This window comes from Pseudoliparis swirei, chromosome 20 (genome assembly GCF_029220125.1).
Source record: "Pseudoliparis swirei isolate HS2019 ecotype Mariana Trench chromosome 20, NWPU_hadal_v1, whole genome shotgun sequence".
In the NCBI taxonomy this organism is placed as follows: domain Eukaryota; kingdom Metazoa; phylum Chordata; class Actinopteri; order Perciformes; family Liparidae; genus Pseudoliparis; species Pseudoliparis swirei.
Genome location: NC_079407.1, coordinates 16,680,313 through 16,695,877, shown reverse-complemented (window position 1 = coordinate 16,695,877; position 15,565 = coordinate 16,680,313). Strand labels below are relative to the sequence as shown.

The 15,565-nt window shown below is 42.0% G+C and overlaps 1 protein-coding gene across 8 annotated transcripts in view; it reads right to left on the bottom strand.

Moving 5' to 3' along the window:
• The window catches only part of robo2 (roundabout, axon guidance receptor, homolog 2 (Drosophila)), a 159,517-nt gene that overhangs the window by 11,620 nt on the left and 132,332 nt on the right, over positions 1–15,565 (bottom strand). For 5 of the 8 annotated variants that reach the window (XM_056440409.1, XM_056440411.1, XM_056440415.1 and 2 more), the window contains 6 exons: positions 14,134–14,176; positions 10,212–10,339; positions 8,738–9,010; positions 7,623–7,748; positions 3,610–3,769; positions 1,092–1,358 (listed from right to left, as the gene is read on the bottom strand). In XM_056440409.1, coding sequence (XP_056296384.1) covers positions 1,092–1,358; positions 3,610–3,769; positions 7,623–7,748; positions 8,738–9,010; positions 10,212–10,339; positions 14,134–14,176 — 997 coding nt within the window. The remainder of the gene's footprint in view (positions 1–1,091; positions 1,359–3,609; positions 3,770–7,622; positions 7,749–8,737; positions 9,011–10,211; positions 10,340–14,133; positions 14,177–15,565) is intronic. The other 3 variants (XM_056440413.1, XM_056440414.1, XM_056440417.1) reach the window with 1 other exon arrangement.

The window sequence follows — 15,565 nt, the reverse complement described above, 5'->3', positions numbered from 1 at the left end:
GGAAAGAGAGTATAGGGAATATTCGGTAGTTTCTATCCCACAGGAAGGCAGAAAAATACCGATGTAATAGGGCAGAGCTAATTTTAGAGACCTATTTCATACGTGAAGCAACGAATACATTTCGACGATTCCACTAATTCTACAGTGCAGCTTGCATGCTAACACAATGACCCGCTAATTGCTGCTGTGGATGGTACAAAGGGATGCCCTCAGTCTCCAGGCCCGTCAACACATGGCTGTCACCTCAGTGCTCTGCTGACAGGTGCATTTGTTTGAGGAGCGCAATGTCTTTGACGCGTTTTGCAGTGGGAATTGGTTGTAATTACTGGCCCTCTGGTGTTGTCAGAGATGCTCTCTAACCAACATAGTCATTACTGAGTAACATGACATCTCCTTCCTGACAAGACTTCCCTGTCACCCCCACCCCCACTTCTCGATTATGAATAAGTGCCAGGCTCTCTGCGTTGCCGACAGAATGAGGCATATCCTTCATCTGATTTACATGAGCACAACAACAATGGAATGTGCTGTCTGGGTCGGGGGTGAAGTAAACAACCATGGGGGGAAAATGGTGTCTCTTAGAGTGAGCAAAATACTGTAGTCGTCTTAGTGGTAGCATGGGCCCATTAAAATTAAATGATTAACAGGTTTATCTCCACTGCACATTCTGTTGACATGAAGAATACTGCAGGAAAAAAAAATACATGCAGAACAAAATATACAGGAAGACATGACATGATAAGCAAAATGGCATCTATAACAAATATATGTAGATTTATCTCCACTGCACATTCTGTTGACATGAAGAATACTGCAGGAAAAAAGATTTATAACAAAACAACAAAATATGAAAGACATGTTTCCATGATTCTTAAGAAATACAAAAAATTATGTGCATCTATAACAATGTATATGTGTAGATATATATATATATACAGATAGATATATAGAAAATAAAGAAGATTATAGAATATTCTGAGACAGTCCTGTATATATACAGATAGATATATACAGATAGATGTATAGATAGAGGGATAGAGAGATGGATAGATGGATAATTTATAATGCTGTGGTTACACTGCAATATTTACCATGTCTGTTTGGCCATGTCCAGTTGGTATGATCTGGTCAGCTCATCCAAATGGGCTTGGAGCATGGGCTGCATCTCGTCCCGAGGAGAAGGGGTGAGGGTAGCTGTGGACTGCTGTCCAAAGGACACAGCAGCTGGGGAGGAGGCAACCCCTCGGATGGGCGGGGTGGGAACCCTCTCCTCCTCCTCCTCCTCCAGCTCATCCTCCATGCCCTGGTGAAGATAGGTCTGCACGGGCATGGGCGGGCCCCAACCATCACTCTCATACCTGATATCAGAAGAAGAGAGGTCTATTGAAAAAAAGTTCTCAGTTTTAAAATTGGGTATCCAATTTTTAGTATGATCTGCGGCTGCAACTCAACTTTCTTTTTTTAAATTATTGATTCATTTTCAGAATATTTTCTCCATTGTTGGATTAATATCTACAAATATCTACAAATATCTACAAATTTCCAGAAAACATTGACATTTGACAAAGCAAAATTGGAAAATGATTAGCAGTTTTGCTTAAAAGATTACTAGAAACTATATACAAATATTTGTAGATTTATTTTCTGTTAATCAACCAATTGTTTCAGCTCTCCTCTTAACATCTGTGTTGAAGAACATAAGTCACCACAACAACAGCATGATAATGCTGAGATATATCTCAGATATTAAACACAACTAATTCAATTAAAAGCTACACAATGAGAACATGGACAGAAACATAACTACATTAGGTTTGTGATATTGTCATCATCTCCAAATGTTACTGAAAAAGGAGGAATAGCACAAATGTAAAAATATTTTAAGAGAAATACTTCTCCACTAAACATAAAGCGGTGTGACCTCCTCCAACTTTCGAAAAACGATTTGTTATACGACAGTCCGGAGTGGAATTATGGAGGTAGTCAGGCTTCACTTCCTCATAGCTATGCTTGTACATGCTGAAATAATACTGGCCATAAAGAAAATGTTCATTAAAGAAATGTGTCATTGCACACTCGATAGGACATAACTGTTTTAATCTGCAGGCATTAAGATCAGCCACAGATTTACTGTGCATGGGACTCTTCATTTGCCAGAGAGCCTATTAAAGGAGATGACTTTCCCACTCTGGGAATGGGAGGAAGAGGACAGAGCACCTTTTGGAACAGAGAGACACACAGCTTCAACTAAATAAGCCTCTCTTACTGTGTACCTACAGTACAGTTCATGTTAGATTTATTAAACTCAACAAAATGTCAAAATATGTCAGCTGATTTTAAAAATACAAAAATGGAATTATGTGTATTGATAAACTGAAGACTCGATTAGTATTGCATCAAATGTCCAGAAGGATTTTCATATCTACGTCAGACTCGGAGAGGGATAACAATGTGCTTGTATACAACCCATACTCTGTTCGCATGTCTCTCATTCACTTATGAAACAATGCAATTATAAGTTTTGCCCCACTATGGAATTTAGCAAACAGATTAATCTGAAACCATCTGTGTGTCTACACGCTAGAAGCCGCAGAAGACTGCTCGGATTGTTTTGTTTTTTCCATCTTCCATTTATTTCCCAGTGATGAAGTCTTCCCTGAGATTGAAGACAGGATCAGCAAATAGTCTGATGTGCAGCCATCTGTATCTGGCTGCCTACGGAGACATTGATCCTTCACTTCTCTCCAGATGTACAGTAGGACAGTAATTAGCTGCAGAGAAAACAGAGCTGAACCCTGTTATGGCACACAGCGACGTGTGGTGTTGCTTGCATTGGCAAAGATTGTCTTTTTTGTTCCAGCAAGCGGGATACTAGACTCTCTGCCACGGAGGTAGTCAGAGGACAAAACATACAATGACAAAAATACGTAGGCTCAAGCATATACAACAGAGATGGCCATCTCCATGATCTACACGGAGTAGACACTGGGAGTGTACCGCAAAGCCACTATCTGTGTCTGTTTATTTCACACATTTAGAATACAACATTTTTTTTGTTTTTTTTGTTTTGGATGTTGGAAGGGCTTATAGCTGAACATTTCAGAAATTGTCTACACTGCCATGAGAATTGTGTTCAATTCTTTTTAACGGCCATCTTTCCACGGCCATCCAAAATCGCATTATATTTAATTGACCGAAATGTACTTATATCATAAATTGATATATATATACCAAAAATGATAAGTACAAGATGTGTAACTGTTAGTTTGTGTAAATAGGGTGATCAAACTGAAGTAGAACCAATTATAGAAATATACACATTAGAATGTCTTTGGGCTGTATTGTATGATTTTCCTTTCCTCCTTGAGATGAGAATTAAATGTCCTTAAAGTGTCTTAAAATTAAAATAAATGCTAAGTGTACAAATCTCACTTGGCCATATTACATTCTCTTTTGATTGGTGGTCCTTAACTTCACCTCGTCAGTTTCCTATCCATTCTCAAGTCGCAGAATGTGCCACCCTTCAATATCTGATTCAGAGGTAAAAATGTCCTGCATGAACAGTCAAATAGTGTATTACTATCTGTTTTAAAACTCCAGTGGACATACCCTCCTCTGTCATGATGCTCATTGGGATAACGGTCCATCTCTGTGCCAGGGAGAGGGTGAACAGGGGGAGGGGGGAGGGGAACGTTGGCCCAGTTGGATCCATTGGCTTTACTGGGTTTGGAGCTAGCCTTGGTCTTCTTCTTCTTTCCTACCTTTCCACCTAAACAAGGGAAGAAACAGTCATTGAAAATTGAATTGTAAAAGAAAATCAATTAAAAACTAATATACGAGTGGGATAGCAGTGCAAATTACAGTAGCTGCGCTTGCCGTGTGACAAATGTGTATCCAGATGTAACTCAATTTAGTTCAAACATGCTACTTAGATTACAGATCAATTTGGACTCAATTTCAACATAGCCTTAGAAAATTGTACACACTTTCAAACACAAGATTTCAATGTTCCTGCCCGTCAGCAGCTGCATAGAAGAGCTCAAGGTTGCAGGATGAAAAGCGTGCATTCATTGATTAATTGACTGAAAAGCTTCAAATCTCCATAGAAACAGGAAAGAACGGCAGTAACCAAGGTTGAGGCAGACCTTTGTGCTTCACCCATCCCTCAGTGTCCCCTTTCACACCAGGCTTTGGGTTTCACAATGAAATATCTCACTTCACAGCATCATCATAATGAATGGCTTGTGTAGTGTCAGTGTGTCCCTAATGGAATTCACTGAGAGTCTATTACTACTTTCATTTCTTTTATTACACCGGAGAGCCGCTAACCCCATCCATTTCCACTCATATCCCTGCAACACCAAATTCTCCTCTGTCCCATCCATCTTTATAAATCTGCCAGCCAGGTCAATACTGGGTTTTTACAATTTGGTCACAGTGGAAGAAAACAATTTTTCATTAAAACAAATTTGACTTCAATTCCAAATCTGTTTTTAAGTTGAGGTATATACAGTTCTCGGGTAAGATCACTATGCAAATTGAAAATCCAAAGTCGATTTTGAACCATACAAAAAAGAACATGAAGAAAACAACTGCATTTCAAAACGGTGTTTTTTCTTTATCCGTCGAGAGAATATTGATGAAAAAAAGACTGTAGAGTTTAGCATCTATTAATCCATTTGTGGCAGTACCTCCCCACTAGTAAAGACTTAACATCTCAATCCAGGAAATACCTCATACTAGTCAGAGCCATCTCTGGAAACTCTGTTGAACCCATTTGTATTTGTCACCGGTCAGTTAGCCTTCGCTGCCAAAGGCCTGTAATCACGTTTCCAAGTGCCACACAAAAAAATGCCGACACTGCAACTTGAGCAATGTAACATATGCACTCTAATGTAATCTAATAAACTGATGGGACTTGCACACAGTAAAAAGTAGATTTCTGTTATCAAAAGGAATATACCTTTTATGGATTTTCATGTAAGCTAGATAACAGAGAAATAAAATATGCGTATCATTCTAAATATGACACTATTATTCTGTATTTTACCAGGAAGAAGAACAAAAGCACTTCGAAGATGATCATGGTAACAATGCTAGGGCACAAATAGATGGCAGTGGTGTCAGAATAAGATTAATAAAGATTGGAAGTAATAAAAGAAACAACTGTAAGCCCAAGGCAGGCAGCGCCACAGTGTAAGTATAGTCTGAAAGTAATTGCATTTCCTAATCGTACCTCTTGGCGACACACGACTTTTACCAATAAATGGTGAGCTGACATGATTGTTCTATCATCCTCAGTCTCCACACAAGACCAGCCATCAGTATTGTAAATGAGCCTCTTCCAGGGAAATATGGTCTGGCACCGGCATGACAAAAGCTCACCCCAAATATGAAAAATACAGAGAGAGTGGCTGTGGTTAGGAGCTATACAGGAATTACACAGTGAACCCATCTCCTCTGGCAAAGCTGGGCTTGCCATCAAAGGGGAACTCATACTAAATATAGATTAAGCGTTGGGTATTTATACCCACGGTTTGAGCATTTATACCCACGGTTTGGGCGCTCCCAGCCTATAACTGTAGGGCTGCATAGCCTTGAGCGTGCTCTGTTTTCATTGGGTGCGTCAGAGCTAAGGGGGAAAGCCCACTCGGCCAGATATAACTTCTGAGAATCATTTCAAAAAGGACATCAAAAAGAGCTAGAAGTCCTGCATCATCACATTTATATAAAAATAAAAAAACGACATATTACATAGTGAGATGAGGTGCAAGGTATATAGGGAGTGCACGAGCACAACAGGACACACACAACAATGGAATTCACAATCAGGGACGGTGTGGCTTCAGCCCGAGTGTGAGGGAAGTGGGGAGTCTTCGGGTTCAGGGAAAACACAGAAAAGACCAGCTACCTCTTTCCCCTACACTAAGAAAGTTTTTAATGAGCAGCTTCATGTCCCCAGATCCATGCTGCCATGAAAGCTGCTCTATTTCTGTTCCTTTTCATCCTGCTCTCCTCCTTTAGACCTGACATTCATTATTCCTTCCTTTATTCCTCAGAGGGAGAGCAAGGCATTGTAACTTCAACTTTTCCCCTCTTTCAAATGTTAGTGCTTATCTCCTGTTCAATATAGCAACGGGTCTAATTAATATCACATCTTATGTTAATGAATTCCTTTTCATAGCATCATTAATACAGATGCCCACTTATTATCTCTTCAGTGTTATTTATACATACATTTTTCAATCAAACGCGCAATCTCTCTGAAATAGATTCTAGCTAACAAAATATTATACATTCCTCTTATTGTATATTTTGATATGGACTACCGTGTAAGGGTATAGGTGGAAGGGTATTGACCGAGGTGAATTCTTATAACAATGCATTTTTTCCGATATGGTAAATTGAGATCCATCGGTCTCCCTCACAATATCACCACACTGTCAGCACTTTTTACTCAAATCATAATAAGCTCCAACATTTTGTGGAATATGGTTAATCACTTCCTTGCCAAGATTTAGATGATGATTAATACCGATGGACAGAGGCAGGCTAACTGTTCCCCCTATTCCCAATCTTGTATGCTAAGCTAAGAAGTTTCTGGCTAGCGTACGGAGGCGGGATCGATCTTCTCATCGAATTCTCGACAAGAAAGTGAATACGTCTATTTTCCATAATGTCGTGCCATTCTTTCAAGTGTAACTTCTCAGACATATTTTTCATTGCTTTTTTTACATTGATTATGTTCCTCTTCATGCCATGAAACTATAGAAGAACATGTGCAAAGCCCAGTCAAAGCCCATAGTAACCTATGACAATAATCTGCCTGTTAGGCATGGACACTTCACATCCCGCTCTCCAGCCCACTGTGTGCTAGAGCATTGCACTTCAGACCGGTTAAGGCACTGGCTTGTAACTAGATACAGGAGGAGAGTGTAGGGGAGGCAAACAGAGGGCTGCCTTGGTGTCCTATAAATGACATTGTAATTCTGTGAACATGAGTTTTAGTGTAGTCAGCCACCATTTGGGGAAGGTGGAAGAGGGAAAAGGGAAAAAGGGAGGTACTTTTGCCACTTTACCCAGCCAAGCATCTCTAATGGTGTATGCGTGTATGTGTGTTTGTGTGTGTGTGTGTGTGTGTGTACATAGTCCACTCTGTCTGAAAGACTCTCTCTGCCACTATTCCCATCTGCTTAACTCACACAGTGAGAGACAAAGCCTTTACAAGGACCGGCACTGACGACAAAAACCCAGCATTAGCACTTGCACCGATAAAGACGTTTCTTTATGCTTTCATAAGCCGTTAATTCATATTCAATAACACAACATGGTTACAAACCAAAGCAGCTATCGCACTCAGAATCACATATGACCAGAAAACCACTATGTACCCATCCAGCATTAAGAATTGACATGTAAGCAGTGGGAGCTAAGTGAGCAAAGCATCTCTGGTGATGAAGAGGGACTGTGCACATTGTATTTATCGGATGTCGGGTTAGTACATGCAAATAACCGATCAATAAATAAAGCAATTACGACATCAGTCAATCATTAAGTCAAGCGGCAGAGCCCCCGAGAGCGTCCCAGTTTGCTTCATGAAATTCTCTTCTGCGTAAACCAACCTGAGAGACTGCCGCTTCGCTCTGAGCTGTTGTGAGAGCTGGTGGTGCTGAAATCTTGTGATTGGTTGTGTGGTATTCTATTACACAATCCTTCGGCCAATCGGTAGTCAGGAATGAAAAGGAGGGCTACAGTGGGGGTTAAAGGGCAAAAATCACAGTGGCATCAGGTGATTGGCAGTTAGCACAAGCACATGCATCCATGCAGTTAGAGCATTAAGCAAGCAGGACATATTTGGGAGTCATACATTCAACAAGGTGCACATATTCAACCTTTCTTTCACCCTCTGATTGGTATGCAGCCGACACATTTATGGTTGATTTGAAAAACATAGCGGCAATCTTTAAATCAATTAGATTAACGAGTGAATAGTGACAATTTTTACTCCACATTTGCAGCCTGTCGGAGATTTAATCATACAAAATCCTATGTGATCATACTTCTCAAAATAATGACAAAGAGAATTAGAAATGTATTTTTTGTCAGGGACATTGCGTGTAAGGGACTATGCAAAAAAAACTATAATAAATCTGTTTTGGACTATTGGAGAAAGAGATCATAAATATGTATTAGAATAGAGCAGAGGAATGCTCATTACACCTTTAGCGTGAAACTCCTCTTGGCTTTAAACAATCCTGCGTCAAATCCACGGTAATTAATTTGGACTATTTTCTTAAACATTAGTCAAGCTAAAATGGATTGGCAATTACTCTGAAACTGAAGGAGGAGTGGTACCATCATGAAAACCCAGCAAGAAAATGGATGGATGACTTAACTACACGACTCCTTCATGAGATGTTTATTCAACCTTGGAGAGTGACCACGATGATGTCTGCTGGGGAAAAATTACTCTTTTTAAGACAACCTCCCTCAAGCCACAGTGGCTTTAGGAAAGCTTCAGAGACTTTTGGTGGAAAAGTCTAAACTCCAAATGGCCGTCTTGATCCAACTGTAATTGAGTGGCTTGTGATTTGGCTTAATTCACTCTTACAGGATAAGAACAATCTTCAGGGAACACTATTTGACATATTGTATTTACTCTTGCTGAACCTCACACACGAGGTTAACGGCATCCCAACACATCTCTATTAGCAGACTATCTCTTCTTGAAGCTTACTGTTGTTGCAGGAATTCTTGTCAGGCAAGGAGTACCCCAGATTTGCCATCTCCTGCTTGGCCTGGAGTGAGGCCTTCCACTGGGCCTCAGGCAAGTCCACGGCCAGCTCGTGGATGCTGCTCGAGTGGAGAATCTGGCTGGTGGCATAGGGAGTGGTCTGGGATGTTTGGCCTGGACTGTTGTAGTTGGCTTTGGTGGTAAAGTCTATACTGCTGTAGATGGCACCATCGGAGAGCATGGTGCCACTTTTATCCCCTTGTCCAGTAGGGTGATCTGGGAAAGAAGAAGGGAGGGAGTTTATAGGATCACTGTCCTCTAAAACAAATGTTAAATGGACCTGTACTTGGACAGCGCTTTTCTAGTCTTCTGACCAATCAAAGTGTTTTAACACTACATGACATTATCCACCCATTCACACCCACTCATCCATGGGAGGAGCTACGGTCCCACCTGCACATCAACAGTAACTAACATTCACACACACATTCATACTTCGTAGGCACAGCTACAGGAGCAATTTTGGGGTTAAGTGTCTTGCCCAAGGACACATCGACATGCGCTAGAGGAGCCAGGTATCGAACTGCCGATCCTCTGATTGAAGGACGACCCTGCTCACCACTGAGCCAAACTCGCTGGTTAAGATCAGTTGTAACCCTTGAGTATTTAAATAAACACGTTTCTGTTTGTTTTTGTTGCTTATAAAGAGAACATGACTCCCTGTACAACCAGGCCTTGAGTGACATGGGATGCATTTGGTCTTGGAGTGTGATGGGAATGCAGTCTGTGTCCATGTGCTTCCAGGTCAGCATACATCTTAAGAAACATGACTGAACATGTTATTCTCATTAAAAAAAATCTCATCCCAGTCTGGTGTCCCATTCTCCCCTCCACTTGTGTGCATATCTCACTCCCCTCCTTTCTCTGTGCATATACATGAGGTACAATGCTGCTGCTCTGCATGTGTGTGTGTGATGACTGAGGAAGGGAGAGAGAGAGAGAGCTCGGGGAAGAGCAAGCAGACTCTCTCCATGGCGCATGGTTTGCATGCCCAGTGAAGGGGAGATGATGTAGAGCCATGGCGGAAGTGTCCGCATCTGCGCCAGTCAAGCTGCGCATGTCCTTCACGACTGGCTGCTCGAGACCATCCTTTCAAACACTCACCCGCCCCCTGCTCCTCTGCCCGTCTCTCCCCTCACATTCTCTTCCTCTGAGATATGGGCTGTGACACCAGGCTGGACTATTTGCCATTACTCAGCCTGGTGACAGTGGAGGCCCCACTGTTAATGCTCTGGCTGTCCTCTGATGTGATGTATAAATATACACGCAAAACACACAAGCAATATGCATATATGTATATCTTGAAGGCATTTATGTACATGAAGAACAGGAACTCCGGTAGAACAGAGAGAAGGACATCATCCTTCATCTCTCATGGTCTCTTTCACAGCATCTGGGAAACCACAAAGGCACTCACCTCCTCGACCAAAGTTACTCAGGTCATTGGGCCCTCCGGAGCTACTGTTGACAGGCAGGCTGGTGGCTGGCCAAGAGTCCGCTAACCAGGGGTAACCTGAGTCACTGGCATTCAGCAGGCCCGGCCGGCTACGCGGAAACACAGGATAAAACAGTAGATTACCCACAAACTGTGAAACTGCATTAATAACAGAGCTTTTTGTGCAAAAAACATCACCAATTACGGATTATTTGCGCAGTATGTAAACGGCTTCTGAAATAAACAACATAATGTGAAGAATTTTTTTTTTTAACATGTGTTTAATTTGTTAGTCTGTGCACATTAATGTGTGTTTGTGTGAGATAAGCTTGCCATAAGCCACTGAAGCTAATGAAACACTTCTGAGAATAGGGGAAAATACTGTGTTGATACACTTTGTCCCTCATAAAGTTGAAATTCCTTCAGGCGAACACAGCCCTTTACCTCTGTTTCTCCTGCTGTGTCTACGTCACATTCCCTGAGTTATGAATGCAAAAGCACACCATGGAGACGCTAATGCATGCATTTGCTCTCTGCACACACGTGCAGCAGTGCACACTGACACCCACGTGCATGCATTTCCTTATTCATTAATATTTTGCACATTCTGCGGTGTTTTCCAATCAACCCCTCGTGGTGATGTCCAGACAGTCTCAATCTTATTTGATGAGACGTCAAACCTCGGCCCTAGCCCCAACATGACGCCCCAAACCCACTTGTGGGATGCCTGCGTATAGGCGAGGCCAGCTCCATTTAACAGGTGTTGTGTCCCTCCTGAGGGGGGCGAGAACCATAAAAAGCAGCCATTAAGCCTTTAACCTGTCATGGGTGACTGCTGGGAGGCCATTAGGATCACTTTACTGTACAATCACGTCTGAGGCTCGTTACCATGGATAACACAGATGGAGTTAAATGAGAATTAGAGATCGGGTCGAATGTCTATGTAATCCTTCATTGACACATCATTAACTGCTTTATTCAATTGCAATTGTATTGAAATTAATTCAAATGCAACAACAAATTAAAAAGGTTTAATTACTAGTGTTAACATGTTAAGCAGACAAAATACCCCAAACCAAAATATCCAACGTATTTACAATTTTGTGTTTGACCCTGAGACTTTACACCCTGCAATGGGTGCAAGCGCCGCATGTGATGAAGCGGATGGCACTGCCTTCTCAGAATCATAGCCCAGCCCGCTGTCAGTGCCCAGCAGTGCTGTGTGTAGCACACTACAGATACACATGTGCACTGCCTCAGTGGTGAGACGCCTGCTGTTTTTTTGTGTCTCAGCTCCAGCGGGATGACGTGTTGGCTCCGAGGGACTGAGAGCGAGTCAAGCCCTGAGGACAAGGGCAGGTAATGGGCGTGCGGCAGTCACTCTCTCCCTCAGCCACAAGTTCTAATGAGGGGAGCTGTTCCACAAAGAGGGGAGGGGGGGGGGGCGTCCAAATGAACTGCAGCCCTGGCAAGCTAAGAGTCCTCGCTGTGGTTCCTGAATGGCAAAACAGGCCCTCGGGGGAGACACGTCATTCAAATTGATGGCTGTGCATCAGACACATGCACTTTTATAGGGTAATACATCTTTCCCCGTCCTTCTACCTCTGTTTCTGGCTGCTACGTTCCCCCACTGCCATCATTCTCTCTCACCATACCATCTTTCCCTAACCCTACTTACATTTATTTCCCTCATATACACCTCCACCTCCTCTTTCTCTCCAGCGCTTAACATCTGTCAGACTAAAAAGCAGAGGACATTGTTCTCTTTTGTTGACTCCAGTACGACCGCACCACAAATACACAGCGTCTGAAGTAAAAGACCATGCCTTTGTCTTGTTAGTTGTTGTCTCATTTTCACTAGCCCACTAGAGAAAGACCAAAAGATAATGAGCTGACAGTGGAAACAGCAGAATTCCTGCTGAGAATAATTAGAATAAGACTGATTTCTTCTAGGTATGGATGTCTGGGACATATATCTAATGAAAAGTCGACATTTCACTTTTAATCCCAACCAAGGATGGATGGCAACCTTGGCAGATAACATTTGATATTAGATATTACGGGGACTTGTACTGTCTAGGAAACCATAAATACTGCCTTAGATGCCTGACACTGAGCTTCCCATAAATAAGCCGAGTGAGAGATATTAATTCCAAAGCAACTTCATAAATCATGTGTTTATGGTCCCACAGACCAGTGAATGGAATTTGGATTTAAAGTACATACATTAGCTAACACTTAAAGCAATGAGAAACACAGATTACTTTCTAGATTAACTCTCAGGGAACATGCTGGCATTAAGTATTCAGATCCTGGGATGTAAAGGAATCTCCATAGCAACAGTGTTAGTGAAACCTGTTCACTGCGAAGCTCACCCCATTCTCCCTGCCAAAAGGAGGGAATCGGCTTTGCTAAAATATTGATCAGTGATAGGAAGTTATCATGACCTTCTAATTAACATCTCCCTATTGGCAGGGGGATAAGAAATGGACCCTTATCGGCTTTTATCAATTTCAATTGAGCAGCCAACGTCAAATTGTCCAGGTCTACCAATCTGCAGCCTATTCATCTTCCATGAATCATTTATTTTGTGATCGATTTTTACGTAATTGTTCATTCAGGGCAATTTGGCAGGAGCCAATGAGAAACTGGAAACAGATGCGGCTTCATTTGCTATTGTCTAATTAATGCAATAAACATCTCATGTAACAAATGAACACATTCTCCTCTGATATTCCCACTCTCATGGCAGATGGGAAAGTTGCAACATCTGGGACTTGATGGCACTAGAGTGACTAACGGATCAGAGGCTCGTGTTAGAGTTCCAGACTGCATCCTTTTCCAGCCTTGTGAAAACTTTGGCAGACACTGCGGACTAAAGATATGACAAATATGGAGCACCACAAATACAGACATTTCAAATCCCATTCGCTGGAGTGAGAATCAGAACCACGTATGTGGAAAATTGAAGGAAATACACGACAGCAGAAAGTAGATGAGAAGAAGCACGGCAAGTGGCGTGGATAATTCATTGAGAGCAAGCTGGCAGCTCAAAGAACAATATCGGCCCCCGAGTCATACGCACACAGTAGCTGAAAAAGGGGGGATATAAATATAAAAATGATGCTACCAGACTGCAGGACACATTCCCAAAAGCCCAGATACACACAGGGTCAGATTTAGTTGGCAATCTGTGAGTGTTTGAGATGTGGAGGCTTTACCTAGTCAGGTGTGATAAGCAGTAGATAGACAGAAGCCTGTGATTCTTAAGGGAGTCTCTTGAATACCCACAAAGGCTAAGTAACCGGTGTCATTGAGATGTGCCCTCTTCTCTGTAGCCCTTCTCTCCTTCACTAACACACACTGAGACGGAGCAGGCTGTGTGGGGGAGAAGCAGGGTACCTCCGCACACCTCTCCCCTGGGTAATTATTTTTGCATTATTACATGTGCTCAGATCCCAGCCGCACACGCAAGGTGACAGGCAAATTTATCACTCCAGAGGGCTTCTGGGTTGCCAGTAGGCAGCAGCGGAAGATAAATGACAAAATAAAAGCACTCTCTGCTTAAATTGTTTCTGTTAATTCTGTTGAGGAGATTTATGAGTCCATCTATCGATGCATGAACAGAGATGTGGTAGAAATGTATATTCGCACGCCGGTTTGCATGGCAAGCACACAAACAGGTATTGGTTATCTATCAATCCATCAGTCATTTATCAGTGTTAAAATCAAAGGCTTGCGGTAGACTCAAGGCATGCCCGTGGAGGAGAGTTTGTGTTAAAACATGTAAAGCTTAGGACAGATCCAATAAAATGACAATGATGGCAAGATTGATGTTTTATTTGCTTGTGATATTGCACATGAATACTGATTGCTGCCGTTTGGTTTCTGGTGGGACACTCACCTTCCATTGCTCATCAAACCACCGTCCACTCTCTGGAATGTCACTAAAATCAGAGAACAAAGAAAAAGGAAGAAAATGGAAGGAAAAAAGACAAATATTAAGTGTTTATAGTATAATACATAGCAATCAACCAGAATTTATTTCCGTCATCAAGATAAAATACATTGTCGTTTCAGTGTTGTCCAGTTTGCCCTTGTGCTTCAACAGCAATGTATTTATCCATCTATTCTTTTTGAGTTTTTAAACAGCTAGATAGTTGATGAATTCCCTAAGAGATCCCTCTGCGTCCAATGCCTTTCATGAAAATTAAAAAAAGTCCAATGATGGGAATTGCATATTGCTGTGCTTTGCTTTGCATAAATGGAGACGTCATGTGCTCCTCAAGGACAAGATGCCTGATGAGAGGCAAAACTCATTTCATCTTTCTTATTTTGCTGCTGAGTTATTATCAGATTTGTGATTAAATCTCAGCCAAAAAATGATTAGAAAAGGCTGAGGGCTCATTAATCACATTGAGTTTTCTATCTACAGGCGTGGAAACTGAGTTACTGATCCTTCAGCTGGCAGGGCTCCACAGAAGCCATGCATGTGGCCTGTTCCATTACAGTGATCTATAGATAACAAGGGCCGCTCTTTGTCAACGGCTAGTAAAACTCCCTGGCTCAAAGTGAGAGACGGCTGTAAAGGATCCATTTCATCTCTGTTCAACGACCATGATGACAAAGCAGCATCGAGAGTTCTAAGCATGTAAAAACTTCAAGGGATCACAGGAAGCATGGAAAAGCAGCAAACATTTGGGAAATCACCTCATACTGATGCGGGGGTGAGAGGATGGAAAAAAAGAGAGCTGGTTTACTCGACAGAAGGAAGGAGAGCTGTTAGTAATTTAGCTCATTTGTTCCACAGATGGAGATTAAAGAGAGGAGGCTGAACATTCCTCCTCTCTTTTCTGTTTCATTCAGGTTGATTCCACAACAAGCCCTGGCATGGGCGAGAGAGGGGGCTTTTCCGTGGGTGGCGTAGACACGCAGATGACAGGGTAGAGGAAACTAGCATTATAGCATTGCAGTGGCTGATAACAAGACATTTTAATGTACCATCAACATTAGTTGAGTTTACTTAATCCAATTTCCTCTGACATGAACAGAAGTTTAGGATTTTTGTGAAGGAGAAAGACAATTTAAAATTGGTCTAGTATGAATATCGGCACAGCTGCATTTAGGTTTAACAGTGGCAAGTGGAATTAAAATACTTCCTGCTAACAAAGGTTTTACCAGATAAAACCGACATTCCAGGCCTGCCTGAATAAAATATAGCTTTGACAGCTCGAGACAGAGTCCTTTTTTCTGTCATCGCTGAAGGCATTCCTCTTTGTTCCACCACCAACTAAATTGCAGTAGAGCATTCTCTGCCGTTTCAGAGAGGACTGACA